This window comes from Lipomyces japonicus (assembly GCF_038497905.1).
Source record: "Lipomyces japonicus strain CBS 7319 unplaced genomic scaffold V1514scaffold_8, whole genome shotgun sequence".
NCBI classification, from domain to species: domain Eukaryota; kingdom Fungi; phylum Ascomycota; class Lipomycetes; order Lipomycetales; family Lipomycetaceae; genus Lipomyces; species Lipomyces japonicus.
Genome location: NW_027117820.1, coordinates 318,755 through 342,504, shown reverse-complemented (window position 1 = coordinate 342,504; position 23,750 = coordinate 318,755). Strand labels below are relative to the sequence as shown.

General features: G+C 41.7%; 10 protein-coding genes across 10 annotated transcripts; 5 read left to right on the top strand and 5 right to left on the bottom strand.

The window, feature by feature from the left end:
- The first annotated feature begins 67 nt into the window (after nucleotides 1-67).
- Nucleotides 68-2,078, top strand: V1514DRAFT_327157 (beta-lactamase superfamily domain-containing protein). The gene is made up of 3 exons (XM_066926920.1): nucleotides 68-271; nucleotides 389-1,075; nucleotides 1,158-2,078. The coding sequence occupies exons 1-3, from the start codon at nucleotides 120-122 to the stop codon at nucleotides 1,951-1,953; spliced, it is 1,635 nt and encodes a 544-aa protein (XP_066784906.1). The 5' UTR covers nucleotides 68-119; the 3' UTR covers nucleotides 1,954-2,078.
- Nucleotides 2,079-4,070: 1,992 nt separating this feature from the next.
- V1514DRAFT_350928 (uncharacterized protein) lies at nucleotides 4,071-5,145 on the top strand. Its single transcript, XM_066929433.1, has 2 exons — nucleotides 4,071-4,224; nucleotides 4,305-5,145. Exons 1-2 carry the CDS (start codon nucleotides 4,094-4,096, stop codon nucleotides 5,029-5,031), a joined length of 858 nt encoding a protein of 285 aa, XP_066784905.1. The 5' UTR covers nucleotides 4,071-4,093; the 3' UTR covers nucleotides 5,032-5,145.
- Nucleotides 5,146-5,279: 134 nt separating this feature from the next.
- On the top strand, nucleotides 5,280-6,801 carry V1514DRAFT_327135 (uncharacterized protein). Its single transcript, XM_066926919.1, has 3 exons — nucleotides 5,280-5,873; nucleotides 5,956-6,509; nucleotides 6,592-6,801. Exons 1-3 carry the CDS (start codon nucleotides 5,330-5,332, stop codon nucleotides 6,694-6,696), a joined length of 1,203 nt encoding a protein of 400 aa, XP_066784904.1. The 5' UTR covers nucleotides 5,280-5,329; the 3' UTR covers nucleotides 6,697-6,801.
- V1514DRAFT_350926 (type II pantothenate kinase) lies at nucleotides 6,706-8,934 on the bottom strand. The gene is made up of 6 exons (XM_066929432.1): nucleotides 8,672-8,934; nucleotides 8,227-8,563; nucleotides 8,003-8,106; nucleotides 7,848-7,925; nucleotides 7,726-7,786; nucleotides 6,706-7,659 (listed from the first exon to the last, which is right to left on the bottom strand). Exons 1-6 carry the CDS (start codon nucleotides 8,885-8,887, stop codon nucleotides 6,932-6,934), a joined length of 1,524 nt encoding a protein of 507 aa, XP_066784903.1. The 5' UTR covers nucleotides 8,888-8,934; the 3' UTR covers nucleotides 6,706-6,931.
- A 162-nt stretch (nucleotides 8,935-9,096) lies between these two features.
- On the bottom strand, nucleotides 9,097-11,316 carry V1514DRAFT_227408 (uncharacterized protein). Its single transcript, XM_066924730.1, has 3 exons — nucleotides 10,678-11,316; nucleotides 10,458-10,623; nucleotides 9,097-10,394 (listed from the first exon to the last, which is right to left on the bottom strand). The coding sequence occupies exons 1-3, from the start codon at nucleotides 11,051-11,053 to the stop codon at nucleotides 9,269-9,271; spliced, it is 1,668 nt and encodes a 555-aa protein (XP_066784902.1). The 5' UTR covers nucleotides 11,054-11,316; the 3' UTR covers nucleotides 9,097-9,268.
- A 606-nt stretch (nucleotides 11,317-11,922) lies between these two features.
- Nucleotides 11,923-13,647, bottom strand: V1514DRAFT_277447 (uncharacterized protein; the record flags this gene model as incomplete). The annotated part of the gene is made up of 2 exons (XM_066924958.1): nucleotides 11,923-12,488; nucleotides 12,543-13,647. 2 exons carry the CDS (start codon nucleotides 13,645-13,647, stop codon nucleotides 11,923-11,925), a joined length of 1,671 nt encoding a protein of 556 aa, XP_066784901.1.
- Nucleotides 13,648-14,599: 952 nt separating this feature from the next.
- On the top strand, nucleotides 14,600-15,648 carry V1514DRAFT_327123 (uncharacterized protein). Its single transcript, XM_066926918.1, has 3 exons — nucleotides 14,600-14,864; nucleotides 14,920-15,172; nucleotides 15,254-15,648. The coding sequence occupies exons 1-3, from the start codon at nucleotides 14,706-14,708 to the stop codon at nucleotides 15,286-15,288; spliced, it is 447 nt and encodes a 148-aa protein (XP_066784900.1). The 5' UTR covers nucleotides 14,600-14,705; the 3' UTR covers nucleotides 15,289-15,648.
- A 956-nt stretch (nucleotides 15,649-16,604) lies between these two features.
- Nucleotides 16,605-20,224, bottom strand: V1514DRAFT_303799 (Phosphatidylinositolglycan class N-domain-containing protein). Its single transcript, XM_066925612.1, has 6 exons — nucleotides 19,890-20,224; nucleotides 19,605-19,811; nucleotides 18,767-19,543; nucleotides 18,390-18,700; nucleotides 17,671-18,334; nucleotides 16,605-17,606 (listed from the first exon to the last, which is right to left on the bottom strand). Exons 1-6 carry the CDS (start codon nucleotides 20,056-20,058, stop codon nucleotides 16,888-16,890), a joined length of 2,847 nt encoding a protein of 948 aa, XP_066784899.1. The 5' UTR covers nucleotides 20,059-20,224; the 3' UTR covers nucleotides 16,605-16,887.
- Nucleotides 20,225-20,322: 98 nt separating this feature from the next.
- V1514DRAFT_290704 (uncharacterized protein) lies at nucleotides 20,323-22,603 on the bottom strand. The gene is made up of 3 exons (XM_066925307.1): nucleotides 22,500-22,603; nucleotides 21,739-22,433; nucleotides 20,323-21,686 (listed from the first exon to the last, which is right to left on the bottom strand). Exons 1-3 carry the CDS (start codon nucleotides 22,522-22,524, stop codon nucleotides 20,445-20,447), a joined length of 1,962 nt encoding a protein of 653 aa, XP_066784898.1. The 5' UTR covers nucleotides 22,525-22,603; the 3' UTR covers nucleotides 20,323-20,444.
- Nucleotides 22,604-22,690: 87 nt separating this feature from the next.
- Nucleotides 22,691-23,585, top strand: V1514DRAFT_327116 (uncharacterized protein). The gene has a single exon (XM_066926917.1). The coding sequence runs from the start codon at nucleotides 22,759-22,761 to the stop codon at nucleotides 23,455-23,457; it is 699 nt and encodes a 232-aa protein (XP_066784897.1). The 5' UTR covers nucleotides 22,691-22,758; the 3' UTR covers nucleotides 23,458-23,585.
- Nucleotides 23,586-23,750: the final 165 nt, after the last annotated feature.

Below are 23,750 nucleotides of genomic sequence, written 5' to 3'. Positions count from 1 at the left end.
AACCACTAACCCTAAACTCCCAACATTGGTTGCTGCCATCATGATCTATACGATTTACATTACGCACGTCCATCCTTGATCCTGTCATTTTTTGCCCAGTTTTTAACAAAGCATTGGTCATGGCAGTCAGAACGAAAGTTACGATTGTGTTCATTACCATATATTCACTGTATTGTGGCTACGTACACGCAGTCCGACTTCGTACCATCGCCCGCCGCCGAACCCTCGCTGCCGATGCCAGATATGGTTCCTCTGCTACTGATCTTGAATTGTTCGTATTTTTTTTTTAAAAAAAAGAGAAAAGACATTCTTTGTAATTGTGTAACTGGATAGTTTTATTTGAAAAAAAAAAAAATTATAATAATAACCATGAAACGAGAGGGTTTAGGTATTCGAATGCTGCATCGCCGACCGAGCAATTTTCAGTGCTCGTCATCGCCGGCCGGTTCGTGAACCCGTTCCCGGAGTACAGGGATCAAAGCTTTTTGGAACACATTGTATGGAAAATTACAAGTCTTGCTCATCGCGGTCCTCATGCGGGGATTCCTTATGATAAGTCAAAATTAGCCGACCTGCTTCCAATTTATCGGCCTGATTTTGAAGTCTTGTTTGACGTAATCTCAATCACGAACGCGGCCACGAATGCCACCATCACCGCCGCCGCCAGCAACAACGGCGAAGATGATCTATCACTGTCGATTAGTTCTGCGGTTTATTACTCTTCCGATACTGGATCGTCTACAAATTTGCAACTAGATTCTAATTCATTGTTGGAATCGTGGACGGCCGTGCCCCCGCGAAATACATCGTCACTTGAAAACTCGCCAATATCTGAGTCGCCGCCGGCATTATTACCACAACTACCATTGCAGCAGCAGCAGCAGCAGCGGCAGTCTCCGGCATCAGAGTCATCAGTAATAGCAGTTCCATTATTAAGTAATGCATCGTCTGAGCACTTAAATGCAAGCCTGGGTATTCCTTCCAAGCAAGATCGTCTTACAGTAACATGGTTAGGTCAAAGTTGTGCGTTCATTCAATGTGGAGATCTCAACTTCTTGACCGATCCTCTCTTTGGGTAAGCTACATCTTCCAAGCTAACAATACAGGAGCAGAAAAGCGAAGAAGCGTGTGCGAATTTAAACTAACTGTTAGCATAGTAATCATATCGTTCATTCTTTTCTTGGCCCGAAACGAATACTCCAGAGCCCATGTCAATTGGAACATTTACCGAAAATTGATTACGTATTAGTTTCACATGATCATCCTGATCATCTAGAACTTGAAACGGTACGAGCAATTGGAAACAGTGCCGTGTGGATAGTGCCATTAGGCGTTCGTAAATTTTTGGCCAGGCAGGGCATTTACCGGGTCACAGAAATGACGTGGTGGCAGAAACTGTCGCTTGGTGATGATGGCTGGGAAGTTGCGTGCACGCCAGCCATGCATTGGTCAGGAAGAGGCCTTTTCGGTTCAAACCAAACTCTTTGGTGTTCATTTCTGATTTTGCATGATTCCAAGCCGGTCGTGTTTCACGCCGGTGATTCCGGATATTCACCCGAGTTATTTGCTGGTATTGCTGAGGTTTACGGTACCGGGTGCCAAGTCGCGTTGGTCCCTTGCGGTGCTTACGATCCCAGGTGGCATTTGCGATCGCAGCATTGCGATCCAGCTGAAGCGGTGCAAATCATGGCCGATTTGCAAGCCCGCCGATTGATTGGCGTGCATTGGGGCACGTTTGCAATCACGGATGAACATTTTCTTGAACCAAAGCATAAGCTTGAATCGATCGCTCAAGAAAAGGGTCAAAGTAATAACATCTGGGCCGCCCAGTTTGGACAAACCGTCGTGATTCGCATCTCGTCCGGTACCGTGGACGGTCAACATGTTGTTAACCTCGGTTCTGATGTTGCCACTCGCCAGTTAGTTCAAGGTCGAGATACACTATTATGGTAACAGCATATTTGAATTTATATATATATATATTGTTTGGGGGGAGGGGTGGATACTGGCGTATATGTGACATGGGATTTCGTTTATTGTAGTTATTTATATAATCATTTGCATTTTTTCAAATTTAACTTAGTTAACGTAGTTAATTAGAATTAGTAACTAGTTAACTAGTTAACGTAGGTCATTATCGAGCTAGACACATCACCGAGCTGGACACTGCTTTCACTACCCCCGAACAAAAAGCAGAATTACAGCACCACAATGTTTATAATAAAATTAAATATTTTTAAAAAATAGAATTTACAACTAAAATAAACTATTTTGACAAGTGCGTGCAGTGTGTTCGGTACTGCGGCAGATGCTACGATGAGAAACACTCCGTTGGTGTTGTTGACAAGAATCACCAACTTCCCGCAAATCGTGCTCTGGCTGATTATCAACACCACGTTGTTCCAGCAGTGCTTGTCCTTCCCCTATAGTAAGGCTCCCTCCTTTCTGGAGCTTAGTCCTTTTGACCCTCCGACGCTTGGCTAGCGCTTGATTGGCCTCTTGAAGCACCTTGATCTCAAACCTCAGCATGGCCAATTCGTGCATTGTTGCCATTGTACCCTTTGTAAACTGATCAATAGCACTAATAATAGGTGTTGGAGAGCTACTTCCATGGCCCGCAATCCGAGTTTTAAGAAAATCCGACTGCGAACAGGCCTCTGTTGGGTTAGAAGGCGTCTGTGAGAGCCAATGCTGGGTGTCGCGTATAGGAGAGCTAGGCGGGCGTTGGAGTCCGTAACCTCACATCCAGCTTTAACAAGACAGTTTCTGGACTGAAAGGCACCAATCCAGTTCCTCTAAATCCGCCTTTAATATTTGCTTTTGTAAAGGCTGAGTAGAAAGCCAACTTGAAGGCGATCAGAAACTCCAGTTTGGTTACATGGGTGATACGCGACCTCACAAGCATCTCAACCTCCCGTCCGTACACCCGTTTCAATGGACCAAAGCAACCAACATCAAGGGGCTGAAGCAAATGTGATGAATGAGGTGGCATACAGACAATTATAATATTTTTTTCGACGCAAACCCTGTTGAATTCGACCGAGCGATGGCTTTCGTGGCCATCAATAACCAACATCCGATATACACCCGTGGTGCGACGAGCAGTATGTGTGTCGAAGTGCTTTATCCATTCCAGGCTGGTCTCATTGTTGGTCCATCCATTCTCAGTAGTTCTGATGGCCCAGTCATGCCAAAGGTCGGCTTCTGAGTACCAAGGTCCAAGGTGGTACACGCTCTTGAACACGATGAATGGCGGGACGCACCAACCATCTGCACACACTCTCTGGATCATCGTAGCCCATTCCCGGTTACCAGGTTGTACTGTTTTCGCCCTTCCACGTCTTTCGACGCGTGAAACGACCATTTCTGGGTTGATAATGCCCATCGCAAAGCCCGTCTCGTCAAAGTTGTAAAGATCACAATCTTGGATGTCGCACTTAGCCCTCATGCTCTGTACGAGCTCAAACCACGCGTTAATTTTTGCCGGATCTTCGCATAAGGCTCTCTGGTAGTTATAACCACGATTAAATCGCATCCGGAGCTCTGGCTGTCTCTTGACAAAATTAGAAGCCTAGCGCTTCCCGACGCGTCCCGCGTCGCGTTCTACTAAGAGGACATTGGCCATATCTTCCACATCAATAATCCGGGGTGGAAATCCTCGCGCATCCAGGTCCAATACATACTTAGAAAGAGAATTCTCTTCTAGCTCCGTAAGATTCATGGAATTAGGACGGCAATCTTGTCGAGAGCGTCTGCCCTTAAGTCGGTAACCGAGAGTTGTTCTTGGAACCCCATAGACCTTTGCAGCTTTTGAAATGCTTAATTTTTTGTCTCTTCTGATAGCTTGAAGAGTCAATAGCATACGACTTTCAATTGAAGACGATTCCATTTTTTTTTTGATAGAGAAATGTTGTTTAATGTAAAGGAGGTGTGGATTGGCATGAAACCTGCCCGCTCGGTTCGTCTGACCGCTCGCATAGCATTTACGTTAGTTAGTATTAGTAATTGCTTATGTTATTATATGAAACTTGGTTGGCATTTTAGAAAAAAAAAAGAGGCAAGAATGCAGATTGAAAAAGTCGCAAGCAAAGTAATGTCCGGGAAACGGTCGCTATTGTTCACCAAGGATGATGAATTTTTAGCCCAGTTATTAGCAAAAGAAGCTGATCAAACCATTGTTGGTTACAAGAAGAAAGGCATCAGTGCGTTTCTGCCGTCGCGACCGTACGTATGAGCCTTTTTTTTTTTTTTTTTTTTTTGGGGCCATGGAAATTATAATCAAAACATGAAAATTAACAATCCAGTATTATGGATAGATCGAATCCGAATAACATTCGACCTAATACGAATTTTTTAAGCAGGCTGGTTCAAAATGCGGATGCGCATAACAACAACATGGCCAATCAAGGCGGCACCAGTAGGTCAGCAGGTCATGATCATGGTGACAGGAATCAAAAAAACCAGCATGCGATAACTGCGAATGCGATATCACGGATTCAAAAAATGAGAGCATTGAGTTCAGTATCGTCGTCGTCACGTCTGAAATCATCATCATCAACGACAACAACAACAACAACAACAACAGCAGCAGCAGAAACGAATGGGCAGGGTTCAAAAAAGCAACATGATGCCAGCGAATCACGACGACGGCATGACCGAGGACAAGGCGATCATGGCACTCGGCGTTCGACTGCGGATGATGCTGAATCAGACAGCAGTAGCAGCGGCTACTGGGTTGAAGCCAGCGTTGATGACGACGAGCACGAGCACGAACACAAACGCGAACGCGAACGCAGGCCGCAACGGCAGCATAAACCTGAATCATCGTCACAAACAAGCCGGCTGCGTCACGGCAACGAACCTGAACATGGTTGCTCACGATCTCGGCATGCTGCATTACGGCGCAGCAAAAGTTCACGGTCGCCTGACAGGCATGATCGTCGCTCGTCATCGTCATCGTCGTCACTGCATCGGCATCGGCATTCTTGTCATTGGCATGATCGCGAGCGCAGCCGGTCACCGCGGCATTAAATAAAGGCAAATATCGGAGTTCTTTTGTTTTTAATGAAATTTTTGGAGTACACATGAGCTTTTTATATATAATATATATTTTTAATTAATATTCATTTTTGTTTTATTTTCTAATTAAAAATAATAAAACCATAGTTGATTCGCATTGGCCTTAAATATTTGATAAATGGTTTCGGGTTAGGGCAGTGCCGGGCGCCGCGACAACGAGAAATAAACAAACTCAAGAAGATTGGGTAAACAAAAACAACAGTAGTTCAAGAAACCGCACCTGATTGATAAAAAAAAAAACTATTCAAAGATGAATTTGCAGGCTTCCATGATTTTAAATTATCGCAAGGTTCTTGAAGAGTTTACATCAGCCGAGTTTAATATTCGAAATCAGGAACATGAATTCGAAGAATGGTCGTCGTCGCAATCGATCGTGTTGGGCAGTTCTCGCAAGCGACCTCGTCATGATGAAAACAATGACCCGACCATGACGCAATCTTTACAGAAAGATTTGTTGATGTTTAATCGATTGAACATGGCTGAGATTCAATATGAATTAAAAGATTACAAGGAATTGTTTTCCAAACTCAAGCTCACGTACCTCGAACAAGAGACCAAGGAAACATTTTTGCGCGTTATTCTTGATGAAGAAGAAGAACAACGAGACGATGAAAATTATAAAGAAAATCATAAAAGTCACGAAAAAAAATTGCCGTTATGGAAATTAGGTCAGAATGATATCGAACAAGTCAACAACACAAACGGGCAACTAAAGCAAGTGCTGGTATCAAAAAAGCAATCGTTGCAAGACACGTCAGATCAAATTGCAAAACTAGTTAACCAAACATGCGAAAGTAAGTTTTTTTTTAAAAAAAAAAATCCTGCTTTTTTTTTTTTTTTTTTTTTGGATGCCGTTAACGTAGTTTTCTGTCAAAGAATACGAAAAATTAAAGTCTGAAGTTATTCAGGCCAAAATTTTGTTAAATGAAATGCAAGACATGCTTGCCGAATTCGAATCATTGCAACAACAACAAGATCAAGAACAATCTAGTGATAATAATATCGGTCATGGCAACTTGTCATTAACCGAGACCAAGCAATTGCAAAAAGATTTAAAACTTAAGGATTCGCAACTCGGGTTTGATATTGATCAATTGCAAGTAGTCACGTTGCCACAACAGGTTGCCGAATTGTCACGATTGCAATCCGAATTGACAAGATTGCAATCAATCAAGTTTAAATTAGAAAACATGGCAAGCCAAACATTAACGACAAGGCAAGCCGAGATTGCGGATGGCAAGTTTTTGCAAAAACAAAACATGGCCAAATGGCATGCGTCAGCGGTCGAGATTGTGAAATCAATATTGATGGTAGATAACGTGTCGGTTGACAAATCTGTGGGCACGATCGACGTGATTGCACGCACGGCAAGGAATCGCAAGATTGAAGTCAGGCTGGAATTCGAATCAGGATTTTTTAAAAACGCAAAGGTAAAAAAATAAATCATTTCTTGCTTGGCTATTTGTTTTTTTTTTCCAACAAAAATCTAACCGAAAAAATTAAATACTGTAGATGAGTGTGCCGGTTATGGACGTGTCCTCAATTGTCGATAATGCCAAAAAGCTTCAAAGCATTCGATACTATTTTGAAAGCATAAAATTATTGGTCGACGAATGATGAAATATATATATGCAAATGATGTTATATTAGAACTATTTACAATTCAAATTGATATTTTTTAACCAAAAACGAAAAAGAAAAGAAAAAAAAAACATACTTGAGCAACTCTATCTTGCCAAAAAAAAAAAAGAAAAACCATTTAAAAATGCACAAAACGATATAAAAAAACTATATAATACATAAAATGAACCAAATAAAAAAAATTTAAAAACATGACCAGGCGTGGGAAATTTTATGATTCCTTGGTTAATACAACCCGTTTCGTGTCTTCCATAGAATTTCGTCGCCCCCAACCAGACGGCTGCCGTTTAAGAAACGCGCCCACCGCACCCAGGTATCCTTCATGACGTAAAAAATAAGCTTGCTTATCACCATTAGACCAAAACTTGATCGCGTACGAAAGCGTGTTCATTGTTTGCGGGTGGCCTCTAATAAACGATCCGCCAAAATAAATATGTTGCAAGTCATAACGTTGGGCTTGCAGGTATGCGATTTGACCAATGTTGTTACTGATCGCGTAAAGAAGACTTCGACTTATGTCTTCTGCCTTAAACCGGGCCGGCCGGTCAACATTGTCATGGTTAGTATTCCTGTCTTTGTCATCATCATCATCATCATCATCATCATCATTATCATAGTCGTCATCGTTATCATTATCATTGTTATTATTATCAATGTTCTTATGATCATTATTGTTTTTGTTTTTGTTTTTGTTTTTGTTGTCATCATCATTATCATGTAAGGAAAGTTTGAATTGATCAGAAATTTCAATGCTGTTACCAGCGTCATTACTAATTTCAATGCCATCAGAAGACTGCAACCGTTTCTTAAACACCTTGCCAAAACTTGACGCGATCGTGGTTGACTTGAGACCGATGCGGCCATAATCTGAACCATAAATGTCACCCACCAGCATGTCCACGTTTGCGTTATCGCCTCTGGATGCCATCTCGAGCATTTCTAAAAAAAAAAGAAAGCGTTAATAGTTGTCCGGTAAAAAAGGATATCTTTTTTGGTTTGACTGACCATCAAAAGATTTTGCACCGGTGAGTAGTGATAATAACCCCCAAAGAGTGCCTCCGCCAAGCTTAATGAAAAGAACCACTTGTAAGCATATATATTTTTAAAAAAAAAAAAAAAAAACTCACTGAAGACCCGCCAATACGCTTAAACCGTTGAGGACCTGATACCATGATCATGCTAACGCCAGAACCAATGTTGACAAGCTAATATGAAAAAAAAAAAAAAAGAATGATCAGTAAAAAATGTTAATACTTGACCATAAAAAAGCGGCATGCCATACCAGATATGGGTAAATGTGTGAACGGGCTTCAACAAATGACATTGGATTTTGTTCACTATACATAAAAACCTCGTTTGGAATTTCAGTAATGAAAAAATCAAGACCTATTTTATAACAAAATAAAAAAACAAGTGTTAATAAAAGCATTGCCAATATATATATATATATATATATATATATATATCAAAACAAGGAGGAGAATCGTGGAACAAGGATAATCATACCAACGATAAGACACTTCATTTCATCTTCCTGCCAAATCTCAACGTCAAGTTCCTTGCGCATGCGATCATAAAACTTGTAGGCGCCACCACCGGTAGCCATGATGTAAATCTTTTTCTTGTGCGAGAGGTCGTTATCGTCATCGTCATCGTCGTCATCATCATGATCATCGGGCTTGCCGTTGCTAATCGACAATCTCTTTATCGAAATCAATTGTGCCATGAACGCGATCAGGTCTTCAATATTTTCAGTTTCAAACATTGTAAAATTCAACCGGCCGCCCACGCTGTCACCTTCAGCGCGTGAAAAATATACCAACTTTGCCAGGGAGCCGCCAATCTGCTCGGTTACGTTCAAGATTAGCATGTCAACTTGCAATCGCGTTCCTCACCCTCCGCAACGGCAGTTGCAGCAAAAAAAAAAAATAAAAATAAAAAAAACTCTTACATCAACCGCAATGTGTGAAACCTCGGCGGTGTGGTAAGGCAAGACAATGTCCCGGTTATGAGTAGACCGGGCCGTGCTGCCGCTCCCGTTGATATCAGCCGGACCATGCACGCGAGAAAGCGAGCCGCCGTCGTCGTCGTCGTCGACAATGAAAGCACCCTCAACATTGATCCTAATAGACCCGGGATAAGGAATTCTCCGGGGAAAAGAAGGCATGGAAGTAAAACAAGTAATCAAAGGCAAAAAACAAAACAAATGTTGGTATATGTTTAATAATTTATAATCTCAGTTGTTTTGGGGAACGTCTCGGTTTTGCGGGTGCGCGCCGCACGAGAGCTCACGAAGGGCAAAATGGTGTGGTTTAAGGCATAACTGCGCCAGCAAATTGGCAATTATTATGTAAATGATTATGCAAGATCAATTTACGACTTCAATTTTTTAAAACCAATCTTCATTAAGCTCGTAAACACAAATCTAAAACACCAAATCAAATAATCAGTTGTTCTAACCAAAAACATGATTCACCAAAAAACAAAAAAATAAAATACATAAAAAGCAAAAAAAGTAAAAAAAAAAGCCTTATTCAAATGATTGTTTTCACTCAAACTCAACTGGCTTTTCGCTATCAGGGGCGAAAACTTGGAGAGTTGGAGTTCCAGGTTCGTCATGCGACGGGTTCAATGATGATTCTGAAGTTGGCGTAATCAATCTTTCTTTCTTTGGCGAAGCATTAGTAGTACTTAACCCGGTCGCATGCTTAACACCTCGTTTCGGTCTCGGTCTTAACGCTCTGACAGAAAGACAAGAACGGGGACAGACACCTTGAGATGACCTGTCAAGTTTAACACAAAGTGCCCATCCGTCATCATATTCGTGAAGAATCCGGACAAGCTCGCCTTCCTTCAATCCCAGCTCGTCATGCATGCTGGGACTAAATTCTAAAATTGCACGATGCACATTAGAAACCGGACCAGGTGCAGAAGAATTGGACGACAACGGATTAGCAAACGGGTCCGAAGGAGCAGCAATAACCATTACTGGAGATCCCGGTGGCGATGCAGACTTGGTTGAAGTACTAGAAGATGCGGTAGAAGAATATGAAGTTGATGGTGAAATGGCCGATCCTGTATACGCTGCCTCAATGCCATCGGCAATTGAGGATCCAACCGATGAGCGCACCGAGTGCCTTGATTGATTCGCAGTCTCTTCACGCTGGACGTTGCCAGAAGATGTTCTCATGCTCTTCCCAGAAAGCAATGATAACGGAAGAAGTCCAGATGTAGGTCTAGAAACACGGATAGAAAGACGAGGAGGCTTAGCCGCACTAGCAGGAGCAATAGCAGCGACTGGAGGTCTAGAAATGTCTGCATCTGGGGTAAATTTTTCCTCAAAACTGTTACCTGATTCTGCATTTTCCTGGCGTTGCTTGTAGCGTCGGAAAAAGAAAAATGCAAGGAAGAAAATAAGTGCGGCAGCTGCAATGACACCGATAGCAATACCAGCTCTAGCACCAGCGGTCAGACTACCGCCACTGCTAGATTGATCCGATCCGTCAAGGGAAGACTGGTTTGCACCACCATTAGTGTTTGACCGAGAACCAGAATTATTGGCAGTTGTCGAAGTCGTATCAGGTAACGATGATGATGATGATGAGGAGGAGGAGGAGGAGGAGGAGGAAGCAAAAGACGAAGACGAAGAGGAAGAAACTGTGACGATAGTGGTTGTTGCAGCAACAGAAGTGGTCAAGGTGTAGAAAGTCGAAGTCGGGGAAAGAGAAAAAGTGGATGGTGGAGCAGAAGAAGAAGCAATGACGGCGTTGCGGGAAGAAGAACTTGAAGCTGCAATGGTCGACTTGATCTCTTCAACAGTAGCAGTAGAACTAGGCCTGACTTGAACGACTGTGCTAGTAAGATAAACAGTAGATGATCTCTTGGGTGAAGCACTACTAGATTCTAGACAGCCCAAATTAGCCATAATGACTTCGAACCAAGGGATTTAAAACTTACCGGAAGCAGAAGCCACGTGGGAGCTGGTGAAAGCCACCCGAGATGCGCCAGCAGTAGACGAAGCGGAAGAATGCTTTGACGCGGTCACGGTCAACGTGCGAAACACGGTCAAGACCTGCCTGCGCGCGATCGGACCTCGCGCGTTGAGCTTGACCAGTTCTTTCTCGATCTGTAATTTTCTGCGTTCGAGATGCTTCTTTTGAGCAGCGTGTTGGAGATCAAATTCAAAATCAAACTCGCCCTGAGGTTCGAATTCAGGGGTGCCGGTGAGAAACGACGTGACTTCGTCATCGTCATAGACTGAATCCCTGTCGCTCCGTTTATGAGCAACATGCGCGTGCGCGTGCGCGTGCTTGTGATGTATTTGCGATGCCATGAGAACTAAACCTGAAAGCTCAAGAGGTGGTCGTCAAGGGAGAGAAAGTGTGCGGGTATGAGGCTAGCCACAAATCAGGCAGGTAACAAGTAGTAGTGCAGGCGACGGCGACGACGGTTTTTAGTCTTCCAGTCTTCAGACCTGTTCTTGTTCCTGTTTTGCGAACGAGAGAGAGAAACTGCAGATAAAGAGAAATGGAATGGGACCGAATTGAAAAGAGAAGAAGGAATCGAGGGCGGGTATAAGCAACCGAGACGGCAGGGAGGGATTGTTTTTTTTTTTGGTTGTTGACGCCAGGCAAGCCAAAGCAGGGGCAGTTTTAGCGCGCATTCCAACGCGTCGAATCGCGAACCTTAACAAGGCGCGTTTTTTTGTTGCGTGCAACAAACTATTGTGCAATGATTTTTCATCTCAGCCCGTCCGTTTGACTGTTTTGTTGTTTTGAGTGGATGGCGATGGACAAGACAACCTGACTGGCGCGTTCATCCAGTTTGGTGTCGACCGGTGGCGGTGTCATTCATGGTCGATGCTACCGGGCGAACCACAAGAAAGCCAAAGCGCGTCGAATGTTCCATACATTATCCCAGTAGATACGGCAGATATTTATCAACATGTTATTCCAACGCAGGCGCATCTTCAATTGCGGCATTTACGTGCCATCATGTCTGATCAGCTCGGTGATTTTTATCTTTCCTTATATATAAATCAGTACATTCGTCATCTTTATCGCGGAAACCAAAGTCCAACCGAATAAAAAAATATATACAAATATCCGTGCTCGTTTCTATCATGTATATGCAATCCGTATAAAATTAAATGTCATACATCCCCTTTTTCTTTTCTTTTTTTTTTTTCCACCTTGCCGTCATTCACTCCGTCACTCGTTCCTGACTCGATGCAAAATAATCATTCCGGGCCTGAAGTGAAAGCATGTTTGTGGATCCCATCCGCAACATTTGCATTTTCTTGCCAAAACTGCTCTTGGAATGATACGTGCTAGTTAACGAATCATAATGATTGTATCGTGGCTGGCCACCACGCAACGTCGAAAGCGCGTTCCTTGCCGAAAACTTGTCCGAACCTGGCGTGGCTGGCCCCCTGTCCACCGATCCAAGCGACGTTCCTTCGACCGATCCAGATTTCCTCTTATCAGCCACAAACTTTCGTCTCGAATTAATCTCTTCTTGAGAAATATGACCAAACCCGTTTCGGCGTCTAAAGCACGATTGCATCAGCGTGTTCACGTCAATCAGTCGTTTAGGCATCGTCTGCACAAGCTGAAAGATTTCCATCGGATCCCTCACGCTTTCGATTTGAACCTCGCCAAGTTTGAAAATCGTCAAAGCAATCCGGAAAAAAGCTTTGGAATCTTCATAAAAAAAACAATCCCACACCCGGACCACGCTTTCCGTCGGCAGCACTCCAATAAACCCACCTGACTCAAAATTAGTTCTTAGTTTTTTTCATTAATATTCCCTTGCTTACTTACTCATAAACCAGGCTGCCGTGCATAGCGTAATTGGTGGCAAGCGCATAATCATATCATCATGATAGAACCCATCTAATCCGGCTCCAATTTTACTCCACACTGAAGGTAGTGATTCCTTAACACACATCATGAGAACTCCTTGATCAATATTGGCACCTTCCAAATTAATTTCATGCATTCCCGGCAAATACTTTTGCGTAATAATAACAAGCATCCAAAAGGCTTTTTCTTCATCCATGAAAAGTAAAAGCAAGCCTGCCAAAAAATTTAAACTTTGGCAGTATCCTGTTTTGGGAACATATATCGAGAAAGCAAACAGGACCCTTCGCAATGCTTTCACCATCGCAGTTTCAATCACGGCTGAGTTTCGTCTGCTTGATGACGACGTCGAATCTGGCGTGTCCGGTGAAGATGCCTGAGTCGTTTGAACGTCGGCATTGTTTCGAAAATGGATATTATCCGGGAACGTTCTATGCAAATCTCGTTCGATAAGCTCAGCATCCGGAGTAGACCCGGCCAGGCCTTGCTGCCACAATCGTTGGTACAGGCCCGCATTCTTTTTCAAATATTCATGACCTTTCGCATACCAAAACCAAGCTGCCCCGCGCCATTCAGCCGGTATGCCTTTCCGAATGTATCGTTTCACCTTTTTCGATTTTGACGGGAACGCTTTTGGAATGCCGTCTAGCCCAAGTTCAATACCCGAATCCTTAATTAACGTGTCCCATTTTTTCCGTCGTCTTTGAAGATATTTTTCATATTTGCCAAACCATTCGTCATACTCTTGCGCACTTATATGCTGATTGTGCTTCCTAAATCCATATCTATCACGTTCTTCACTTATTACTGCGCCCGGACCAGACCCATTCAAGGGTATGGCAGGCCTCGAACCTGAAGGCCTTCCATTGCTTGCCGAACTAGAACTTAGTGCATTGAATTTTCTATATTCTGAAGATATGCCCAACTGTGTGTTGGGTTGCCCAATTGGATACTGAAGGTTTGAAAACGAATTACTCAAGCGAATGCTATTTCGCCTGTTTTCCTTACTGATTCCAGGAGAATTACCCAAATATGACAAAACAGGAATATCGGGCGACTCGTACATGCCAATGATATCAAGTGTCGCGTCATCTTTCTCCGCCAGCTTGCTTGTCGTCAGATTAGGAGCACTTCTGCGAGCCTGCAAAAGGTAGTTAGGGAAAACATCAGTAATACTACCAGATAAACCGATTGGTACTGGCTGTAGCTTCGATAAAATCGGGTCTTGCTTAGTATGATGGTGATGATGGTGATGATAGTTCTGATAATGATGATTGTAATAATGCTCATGGTGATGCTTGCGGCCCTTTTGTGAATTGAATGAAGATGCTGAAGAAATAGACGATCCAGACATTGCAGGTGATAACGGAGGTCTTTGAAATGGAGATAAATCCGAATCCGGTGATATCCTGGATTCAACTGGCCCAGTCATGTGCCTTGCAATTAACGACGGTTCTGGTTGCGACAACCGTGACTCAGTCGACGAATGCGCATGCGCATGCGCAGACTGGCTTGGCGTGTCACTTGCCTGCATTTGTTGCCAATAAATTTTACACAGATTCGTAAACCCCGGAACGTCACGCAAGCTCGTTCACTCGTTCGTTCATTTGACGCGCAAAATGCAAAACGCACTTACCCAAAACAAAACAATCCAAAAAATAAAGATATATATATATATATATATAGGCTAAAAAAAAGTTGAATTACTGAGGACCACCTCGCCACATTCGAATTAATATATTTTTGTGTATGGCGAGCACTTTCTTATTCAACACAACTTTGAGAGGTTCATGTCATGTCCCGGCACGATCATATTAGTTAGTTAGTAAGCAACGGACTACAAGCCCCTGTGAAATCACATTTAAAAAACCTTGTTTGTCACGTGCAAAGCTTAATAATGACAGCCATCGCAAAAAGCCAGCCGCACGTGGCTGTGCTGCACCACGACCTGCTTTTGCATGCGCCACAAATATCCACTGCGGGAAAGCCAAAACAAGAAATGTAACATTCAAGCAAAAGTCGCATGCTTTGCAAAAATCTTGTTCTACTCAAAAACACATTACTGGTTTTAACATTGCACTTATATTGATAATATATAGAGTTTTTTTGCTATTACTGCATCTAATGACTTCTGGTTCGTCAACAAGAGGTGGAACTTCAAACTATGCAGGATCCTCCTCCTCCGCCTCCTCCGGCAAGCGAGGAACAGTTAGCACGACTGCCACGTCGAGCGTTGCAAATTCTCAATTGAACGTTGATGATTTAAATGGGTTTTCTGATCCTGTGAGCACAATTTTTTTTTTTGGGTTTGGTTGTTTTTTGCTAAGTTACTTTATAGATTGACTTTGAAACCTTTCCTCGGGCAGCGCTAAGAAAGTACAAGGCAGCATACAACCTATCTACGCCGTCATCGGTAACATTTTCCGGATCACTTCTTGATAGCTCGGTCGGTAAACGCACATATTCGTTCAAGCATCGCAATCGGGTGTCGAAGGATGAACTTGCCTCTGACGTTAAGCGTCACTTTACGTCCGTGCCCGTTCGTGAAACCGACATGATTGCCGGATTTATCTACGCAGCCAAATATCAAAGTGAGCTTGTTTTTTTTTTTTTTTATGTGTTTTAATGTTTTGGAGTTACTCCAGGTTTACTAATTTAACGTGATTTAATAGAAAATGCGTTCAAACTTCGATTTCCGGCCCCCTAGTCTTTTTTTTTTCTTTTTTTTTTTTTTTTTTGAATTGGTTAGGAAATATATATTGCATTGTTTGATTGGGTGGGCTGTGGGTATACTAGGAATTGATTTGGAGTTATTGTTGGCATTATCATTTATGGATGATTTTTTACATATAGTAAATCATTATTTTATCACAACCCAACCTGGAATGTTGTTATTTTCAGTATTGCTGATGTAAGGTCAAAATGATATAAGTTAATCTGATGTCTGATATGGAAATCATGATTCCGATTGTTATACGGATAGCTTTCGACGACATGTCTATAATACAGTCAAACCTATATAAGTATGAGCCGCACTCAATCTATTTAATGCTTCTGACGAATGCGGTGGTCTAGCAACGCTTCGCACTTTGTCATGGGTATAGAAGTGCAGCGGTCTATAATCAGAATATCTATCTGTTCATACCGCTTGAATAAAGCAAGAAACAAGGAAGGGTTGAGGTTTTTTTTTTTAATCAAATAATATTCGAAGCAATTGCAAAACGCCCGCGGCCTAACTCCGCGTCAAAGCGATAATAAACCTTGCAAATCAAAAATTACGTCAAGGCTTAGTATTGTTCAATTGTTTTTTAATAATTGAGGAGATACCCAAATATCTGCCAATACATTATTATTGTTATTGTTTGCGGGGGGCAAGGAACAATCGTTGTGAACAATACTTACCACGTGCGGCGGTTGTTGATATTGTTCGAACAATCAACTTCTTGGTTGCGATTTGTCTATTATTCCAAATCACCAAATTCCAGGTTTGATTAATATACGCTTTTTTTTTTTTGGTCTTTGATAAGACTGTATATCTTGTTGACATGATCATATTATCAATATTTTGCCACTCAGTGGAGAAATAGTATATAAGGACACCTCGAGAACCGACCACTTTGTTTTTTCTTTCATCATCCACCCTTACTCTATTTTCTTTCCGAGTTCAAATTTTGAATTTTCAAATCAATCTTTTTTTTTTATTATCAATGGAGCCCACTACCGCCACCGTTTTCAAGGCCTCTGAGTCTTCTTCTTCCGAGTCTTCCTCTTCTCAACCCTTGGGAGGATGCACCATCATTTAAATCGATGGTCATCGGCACGCCGTCCCTAGTTTTAAATGGATCATGTTCGGTTTTATGTTAAAAGACATCCATCTTGTTTTGCTCTCTTATTTTTTTTTTTTTTTTTTTTCAATTTTCATGCAATGGTGGTTTCGGATTATTTTTCTCGCGGGTTAGAAATCTCAAATTACTCAATGGTGGCCGACGAAAAAAAAAAAAGAAAAAAAAAAATATTTGGTTGGGGAAACTTGATGATTTTTTTTTTAAATGTGAATCGTATTACGGTTGATTAAAACTATACGACTTAATTTTGAAAGTGGTTTCTTTTTTTTGAATTGTTGTTGATTTGAATATTTAAATATACTTTTGGATCCTTAGTTAAAAACAGAGGCGCAACGATTGTATAAAACGAGTAATTGTTTCCCAAACACGAAATCCCAAGTGGCATTAATTACAAACAGTTAAAGCTTGTCTATAGTTCAAAATGTACAAGATTAATTTTTTAACTCTATCTGCAAAAGTTTCTACTTCAATTTGGCGTCGGCATTGATTTCCAACGTAATGCCGCTGATCAATGTTTCCGAAAAATATTCCAGTGCAATCACAAAAACGCAAAGCAAGCTGGCAATGCAGTAATGACTGATGCTCATGCCAATATCAAGCCAACTACCTTCGTCAAGTACCAAATAAAAAAAATTTAATGTCAACACGTCAGAGATTGAAAGAACCATGGTGAACAATGACGATGGCTTGACTCCTAATCGCTGAGTTAAGATGCCAAGGTCAGCTGAAATAATGGCAAACGGGACCAAAATTTTAAATATTAACAATGCGCCCATGGCAAACGGATCAAACACTGGTAATAATCGGTACACTGAATCTAACGAAAACGAAGAAATTGATGCAATGTTGCCAGTACCGAAAAATGCAATCTGAGTAAGGAAAAAGAAAAACAAGGCAATTCTAATATCTGCAAGTTCCAATCTTCTCTCCCCAGTACCCGGTTTAATGCCATTACTTGACACCGCGATTAGTTCTCGCTTTTTACGATCGTCATAAACTTTCGTCTCAAGATCGACCCAGAACACCAGGTTGATGAAAAAAACAACGTAAAAAAGTCCCTCGTATGAAATCGTTAATAAAACAAAAGTTGGCGAAAAAGATAAAAATAATAAAAGCAATCGAGTTCGATAATCATGATTTTTTTCCTTAATATGAGCAAACGGCAGTAAAATGGAACCCACTTTGAAAAAAAAAAAAATTAGCCTTGCCATATAAATGTGCGCGATAGTAACGATTCATCTTACCTAACACTAACCACCCTACAACTTGATTGCCAAAAGGTAATCCATTGCCTTCAGCCAGTGACTGAACAGTGGAAAATGTGACAATCATTGATAACACCAATAATCCAAGCTGTGATCCCAATATGGTAAGCGTGAACACGCTTGTCCTTGAGCCCCCGTTTAAGGACCTTTTAATTAAATAAATAATACCACCTAAGCCGATTACCGTCATAAGAACGCCTGCCAAGATAATTTGCAAAATGCTCTCGATTTTAATAACCGGAAGAAGCGTAAATGTCGTCATGAGCAGGCATGAAATAAACCAGCCCACAACTAAAGACTTGTTTTGCCTCGAAACATCCCGAGATTGAATAAGCGGCCAAAAGGAAAGCAAGGCATAAATAACAGAAAATACTTCCCTATGGAAATATCCGTACACGATTGCTTCCATAAGTAACGCGACAGCAATGATTTGAAAAAAAAGTTTAACCGGCGTGTTTTGTACCTTGCCCTTTGAATTCCACACCAAAATTTTCAATCCTTCAAACAGCGAAACTCTGTATTCAAGAACGGTTTCCAAAAAAAATGCCGGAAAAACAGCATAGAGATAATGCATCAAAGGAGCTTGTTGAAAATAAAACATTCCAAAAATTGATAACAAGGAACCTAACGCAGTAATCGTAAGCTATATAATAATAATATTAGCGAAAAAATAAAGATAACAACAATTGAATACATACCACCGCACCATTGGACGGCTGAAATTTCTCAGGTAAAATATAAAAATCAAGAAAAGCAGTCAAGGCATATAATATCCATCCAACAAATCCAATCGTAACAAGCGACCTTAGGAAAAGCCAGTTATAAGTTTGAAGATAACGCAAGCCCTTAAGGCCAAGATCTATTAGTTCTATTGACAGTCTTATTGTGGCTTCATATTCGCCATCTGATTCGAGTTGAAGTAACCTCGACGTCAGTTTAGGCAGACTGCTGATTGAATTTTCAATAAGAGAAAACCGTTTAAAATTCACTTGGGTCTCGCTTGTGTGTTCTAAGATATGTTAAAAAATTTCCAAAAAACAAACATGATTCACTTTTTAGTTATAATGCAACATACGTTCTTTGACACGGTATTGCTCCAAAATTTCAAACGCGTTAGCCACAATAGCACGACTCTTAATCTTTAAATCAGCATCCACAAATTCAAGCGGCAGCTTGCCCACGGAATTACCAGGATAGTTCAACCCGACCAGGTAAGACATGAGGGATGCGATATCGGCCTGTTCAACATCTACTCGCTTGACATTATTCAAATTCCATGGCCTAGAAAAATCATCATGACCGGTTGGATTAATCTTGTCTGGCTTGGCCACGCCAGCTCCCCATGCTATCAACGGCGTCCGTGTGTTATCCGGATGCCCGTCTCCATGCGAACCCCAGTCACTCATTCCGTGATCGGCAGTAAATACCCAAGCCGTCTTGTCATCCTTATAAAAATCATTAACTTGTTGTTCAAGCCTGCGAATGCCTGCATCGATATGTTGAATGTTCTGATAATATTGCAACGAATACGGACGGGATGCATGACCGGCAGTATCGATTCCCAGCAAATGAAGGAAAAAAACAACTTTATCCTGCCGAAGTGCAGCGTTTAACTGTGGATCCTTGGTCGCATTAAGAAAAAGATCGTCAAGCTTATCGAACACGAACGTGTCCAAATCACGCGTATCCATCGTAAAATCTTCAAATTCATGACCGTACATGAACGTATCAATCCTGTTTTCATCTGATGCACCTTGAGCAAACATGGGGAGAATATCAGGTGATCCAAACGACCATGTATGGCGTGACTGATTGAAAACTGAATCAAAATTTACCGGATTTTCTTTCCAACCTGGAATGTGTTAAAAAACTTCAAGAATTTTTTTTTTTTTTTTTTTGGACGATAGCATTACCTTTTGTAACAGCGCTCACGTCTTCATAAAATCCGGCAATAATTGCAACATGTCCTGGTCGGGATTCCGTAGGCATTCGAGTGTGAGAAACGCCAAACGTTCCTTCTTCGAGCACTTTTGATCGAATAAAAGGCGCAGCGTATTCATATTCACCTAAAGTCAAGTTATATCTTGGTTCGAGACATTTATCCGCACGAAGCCCATCCCCTATTTTTAATTAGTCTAATGCTTTTTTTTTTTTTCTTTTTAATCAATTTGTTGATCAGACGGGAAGTCGCGTCGTACCCACTATGAGAAACAATCGGGTTGCCGGAGCGGTTTCGGTGGAAACAAAATGTTGCATGCCATGAACTAACGGCGTCACAAAATAAATGTCAAATATCGACCATAAATAGGTTAAATGAAACAGAATTCCAATCAGCAGAACGGACTGCTTGCCGAGTCTATTACTCATTGATGTTCTAATCTGCACAAGACAACGCAATTGAATTGCTTTGTCAAGTCACAAATTTTTAAATAACTAACTCGCACGACTTAAAACTGAACAAAGGAAATCAAAGCAGACGTAAAATTTACGGTACTATATGATCATTATATTCGTAAATTTACCAGACGTTGTATTATAGAAATATGATTTTTGGTTGTAGTTTAAATTGTACAATTAAGGGCCTCGGGAATCCCTGCACTCCTATGCAAACGTTTTAACATTTAAATTAATTTATAGGTTATAATAATTGCGATTTATGCAATGTTTATTTGTTATACAAAATACAACAGACTCACTGGGTCTGTTAAATCTCCATGTTATACATAATATACTAGTTATTATTACTAATTTTTTTAAGCCTTATCATAAGACAATGGAATCAGTTTCCGCTTTTTGGTAACCTTCTCATCGTCGTCCTCATCTCCAAACGGCGCTTTGGTCTCTGGCCTCTTGGCCGTGTTATCCACAGCTGCCTTTTTCCCTCCCAGTGCCAATTTAAACTTGGACCCGGTGGTTGGAGCCAACGTGGGCTTGGATATGCCAATTGAAATCGGCTTCGGTTCAGGTTTTGGAGATTCTTCCTTTTTAAATTCCACCTTAGCTTGAAATCTTTCTCGCTTGGATTCCTCACTTGCCTGCCTGGGCTTGCCTGCTGACAACGGCGTGTTTGCCCTGCTAGGTTCTCGCTTGAATTCGCCAAGTTGTTCCAGGAAAGAATCTGCGAGCGCAGACGCGTTAATGGACTCTTTTGGTGCCTCCCGACGTTCACGCTCAGCATCTCGTTCATCATTTTCAAGCTCACGGGACCGAAAGGCCGCACGGCCTCGAACCCACGATGACCGATCACGGTAATATTCCTCTGACCTCTTGTCTGCTTCAATGTCATCATTCCACTCAGCAAGCCGTTTAAGCATGTACTCCTTGTTTCGTAAATAATGATCCTTTTCTTCCTTTTCCCGTCGCAATTCGCGATCGGCTGCTGCTATTCTTGACCTTTCCTCTCTTAAATATTTCCGTTCGCTGTCTATAAATCTTTCCTCTAACGCATCTTCTTCTACTTCTCTTCTTCGTTCTTCAAGAGCCTCATCTGACAAACCTTCTGCATCTGGACCTAACTTGGAAATATCTGATTCGTTCACACTAGAACTTCGTTTAAATGCAATTTTTTCATTTGATTTCCATTGAGATTCGCCGACCGTGATTGGGCTGGCCTCACGGGCAGCGTTCTTTTGCCGTTCAGCAACAATTCTTTCCTGGCGCACGCGTTCAGCAGCTTCCTCCTTCTTGATTCGTTCTCGTTCTCGTTGATTCGTCCGCTCTCGAAACGCAGCAATCTCCTCCAAAACAATTGCTCGCTGCTCGGGTGGAATATCGGTCAACTCATCGTCGCCTCCGATCCTTAATTCAAACCCATTTCCAGCTGCATCGTTATTATTCATTTCGTCATCACCTGAATTTGCTTTCTCCTCTTCCCTCTTAATCGGGTCTTTCCAAATCTCCAATAGCTCATTCACCATGTTTCTTCGTTGTTCTGTATCGTCCTCTTGTGGTTGCTGATCCTGAGCCGCAGCTGTGCTGCTTTCATTAATCTTAATCTATAACAGTTAGAACAATATGCCAAGTAATCACATTCTCTAAATGACTTACCAGTAGCTTAACAGATTTTCTGTCTGCCAGTGAAAGATCTTCGACCTCTTCACCTTCTTCAACCTCAATCACTGACAATTCCAAGTCTTGTAGAATCGTGGCAGCTTCAGTTAGGGCAAACGTATCAGCATATTCGGCAAAGGCAAAATCCTTTGGCTTTCTGAACGCATCCTTAACCCGCACCCAAGCTGTTAATGGTCCCGCAGCTCGCAGAAACTTTGCTAACCAAAAATCATCCAACTCGGATGGCAGTTCACCTATAAACATTGTGTTTAACCCTTCATCGTTGGTAGCTTGTCGCAAGCTATGTTCTACCAAGAAAGATTGATTTCCGGACACAACTTCCTGCTCTTCAGTTTCTGGTTCAGGCTCAGGCTCAGGCGACTTTTCATCTTGGTTAAGTGTCTCTTTTATTACTGGTGGTGGTATGTTGCTCACTGGAGGAACAACCTTGCCATTTAAGAATCCTGCTGGTGGTGGGAACTGAAACCCCGGTTGAGGAACTGGAAATGGAACAGGGAGGCCACCAGGTATTCCTGGAACACCTGGTGGTAAAGCAAATCCGGGAATTCCTGGTGCAATAGGTAGTCCTGGAACCGCTGGAGCACTGGGGAAAGCATTCAGTATTGGAGGAGCTGAACCCGGAGGGAACGATGGATTTTGGCCCGCTCCAGAAACGCCGGGCGGTAGCATTCCTAAACATTCCAGATCAGCAACAGTAAAAAAAAAAACTTATAAAACCATCTAAAATAAATTCTCACCTGGAGGATAGTTTGGATATGACATGGCTTTACTCTAAATTTAAAAGTTCAAATCAAATCATTTCATCTACACTAAATAGTGCTTCGTACAAAAATACGCAAATGTAAAGTTTTTGTTGCAGTTACAGCGCAATCATGGACGTTTATGCGCGGTTGAAAACGTTGTCCGCGAAATCGAAACTCGTCCCGAACTTCGAAAAAAAAACGAAATTGCTTGCGGGCCTTTGATTGCGATACGAAATCATACCCTGTTCTCACAATGGCGTCCATACGCATATTTCCATCAAAACCGGTGATTCGTCGGTTTGAAAGCAATAACGTTGCATCCATGGTTTTTCGAGGCGGCGCATTTCAATCAATTCCGTCACGAGCGTTTTTGGCTTCGCCAACTGCGTTCGCAGGCAAATATACATCGAAGAACAAATATGGAAAGCCGCCATCTTATCCATTAAAGTCAAGTTTTAAATCTCACAATTCTGGTCCAACTTTAATTAGAAGTGACGTGTTTGACGAATACTTGCGAACTGGCAAGCATTCTAGCGGCCCGTCGAAAGGAACTAGAGGAACGAAAGACATAAAGGCCACGGAAGAGACTTTTGGTCCTTCCAATTATACGATATTTAATGAGATTGAAAACCACAAGGTGGTTCCAAAAATCAGGCTCAGAACGGGCGAGAGCCATTCGAAAGTAACCTTGGCGCAATTGCCAACATTGAACTCGTCCGCAGGGCGAACTCTGTTTGTGAGCGACCCACGGAACTTGGACGGCACCATGCGGCAATTGGAAAAATTAGTGACGACTGCAAAAATTAGAGAAGTTTATCACGCACAAAAGAAATTTGAAGACCCGCATATTAAAAGGAAGCGATTGAGAGCGAAGGCAACCTTCACAAAGTTTAGTGACAGTTTGCACGCCATGGCCAAGCTGTTTACAAAATATAGACGAATGGGTTATTGAAAAGATAAAAAAAGCGTTTCCTTCTTGTATATATTATTTATTGATTTTCCTTGGCAGTCAAATGCTCTAGCGCATCACGTGTTTGCATCTTTTTGATATTTAATATATTTCATTTGAATCAAGCTACATCTTTTTTAAAGAATTCAACATGATGTGTTCATGTATGTAAATTGAACCTCGAGTATTTGGTTGACTATTTAATATAGACAACGAAAGTGACAATGGCTGCTAGTTTATTTCTACTAATTGCTCAATAAATAATCTGTATATATTTTCAGTCACGCAGCTAGAGC

Excerpts from the sequence above, each read along its gene's own strand:
- V1514DRAFT_327157 (XM_066926920.1), top strand. The coding sequence starts at position 120 with ATGGCAGTCAGAACGAAAGTTACGATTGTGTTCATTACCATATATTCA. Across the intron at positions 272-388 it reads TCTGCTACTGATCTTGAATT|GTATTCGAATGCTGCATCGC; the intron begins GTTCGTATTTTT and ends GAGAGGGTTTAG. Across the intron at positions 1,076-1,157 it reads TTGACCGATCCTCTCTTTGG|TAATCATATCGTTCATTCTT; the intron begins GTAAGCTACATC and ends CTGTTAGCATAG.
- V1514DRAFT_350928 (XM_066929433.1), top strand. The coding sequence starts at position 4,094 with ATGTCCGGGAAACGGTCGCTATTGTTCACCAAGGATGATGAATTTTTA. Across the intron at positions 4,225-4,304 it reads GCGTTTCTGCCGTCGCGACC|TATTATGGATAGATCGAATC; the intron begins GTACGTATGAGC and ends TTAACAATCCAG.
- V1514DRAFT_327135 (XM_066926919.1), top strand. The coding sequence starts at position 5,330 with ATGAATTTGCAGGCTTCCATGATTTTAAATTATCGCAAGGTTCTTGAA. Across the intron at positions 5,874-5,955 it reads AGTTAACCAAACATGCGAAA|AATACGAAAAATTAAAGTCT; the intron begins GTAAGTTTTTTT and ends TTTCTGTCAAAG. Across the intron at positions 6,510-6,591 it reads GATTTTTTAAAAACGCAAAG|ATGAGTGTGCCGGTTATGGA; the intron begins GTAAAAAAATAA and ends TAAATACTGTAG.
- V1514DRAFT_350926 (XM_066929432.1), bottom strand. The coding sequence starts at position 8,887 with ATGCCTTCTTTTCCCCGGAGAATTCCTTATCCCGGGTCTATTAGGATC. Across the intron at positions 7,926-8,002 it reads CACACATTTACCCATATCTG|CTTGTCAACATTGGTTCTGG; the intron begins GTATGGCATGCC and ends TTTTCATATTAG. Across the intron at positions 7,787-7,847 it reads AGCGTATTGGCGGGTCTTCA|CTTGGCGGAGGCACTCTTTG; the intron begins GTGAGTTTTTTT and ends CTTTTCATTAAG.
- V1514DRAFT_227408 (XM_066924730.1), bottom strand. The coding sequence starts at position 11,053 with ATGGCATCGCAAATACATCACAAGCACGCGCACGCGCACGCGCATGTT. Across the intron at positions 10,624-10,677 it reads CCACGTGGCTTCTGCTTCCG|AATCTAGTAGTGCTTCACCC; the intron begins GTAAGTTTTAAA and ends TGGGCTGTCTAG. Across the intron at positions 10,395-10,457 it reads GCTTCTTCTTCTGCTCCACC|AACCACTATCGTCACAGTTT; the intron begins ATCCACTTTTTC and ends TGTTGCTGCAAC.
- V1514DRAFT_327123 (XM_066926918.1), top strand. The coding sequence starts at position 14,706 with ATGACTTCTGGTTCGTCAACAAGAGGTGGAACTTCAAACTATGCAGGA. Across the intron at positions 14,865-14,919 it reads TAAATGGGTTTTCTGATCCT|ATTGACTTTGAAACCTTTCC; the intron begins GTGAGCACAATT and ends GTTACTTTATAG. Across the intron at positions 15,173-15,253 it reads CTACGCAGCCAAATATCAAA|AAAATGCGTTCAAACTTCGA; the intron begins GTGAGCTTGTTT and ends GTGATTTAATAG.
- V1514DRAFT_303799 (XM_066925612.1), bottom strand. The coding sequence starts at position 20,058 with ATGAGTAATAGACTCGGCAAGCAGTCCGTTCTGCTGATTGGAATTCTG. Across the intron at positions 19,544-19,604 it reads CGTGAGCGCTGTTACAAAAG|GTTGGAAAGAAAATCCGGTA; the intron begins GTAATGCTATCG and ends AACACATTCCAG. Across the intron at positions 18,335-18,389 it reads AGCCGTCCAATGGTGCGGTG|CTTACGATTACTGCGTTAGG; the intron begins GTATGTATTCAA and ends ATTATTATATAG.
- V1514DRAFT_290704 (XM_066925307.1), bottom strand. The coding sequence starts at position 22,524 with ATGTCATATCCAAACTATCCTCCAG. Across the intron at positions 22,434-22,499 it reads ATATCCAAACTATCCTCCAG|GAATGCTACCGCCCGGCGTT; the intron begins GTGAGAATTTAT and ends TGGAATGTTTAG. Across the intron at positions 21,687-21,738 it reads GAAAATCTGTTAAGCTACTG|ATTAAGATTAATGAAAGCAG; the intron begins GTAAGTCATTTA and ends TAACTGTTATAG.
- V1514DRAFT_327116 (XM_066926917.1), top strand. The coding sequence starts at position 22,759 with ATGGCGTCCATACGCATATTTCCATCAAAACCGGTGATTCGTCGGTTT.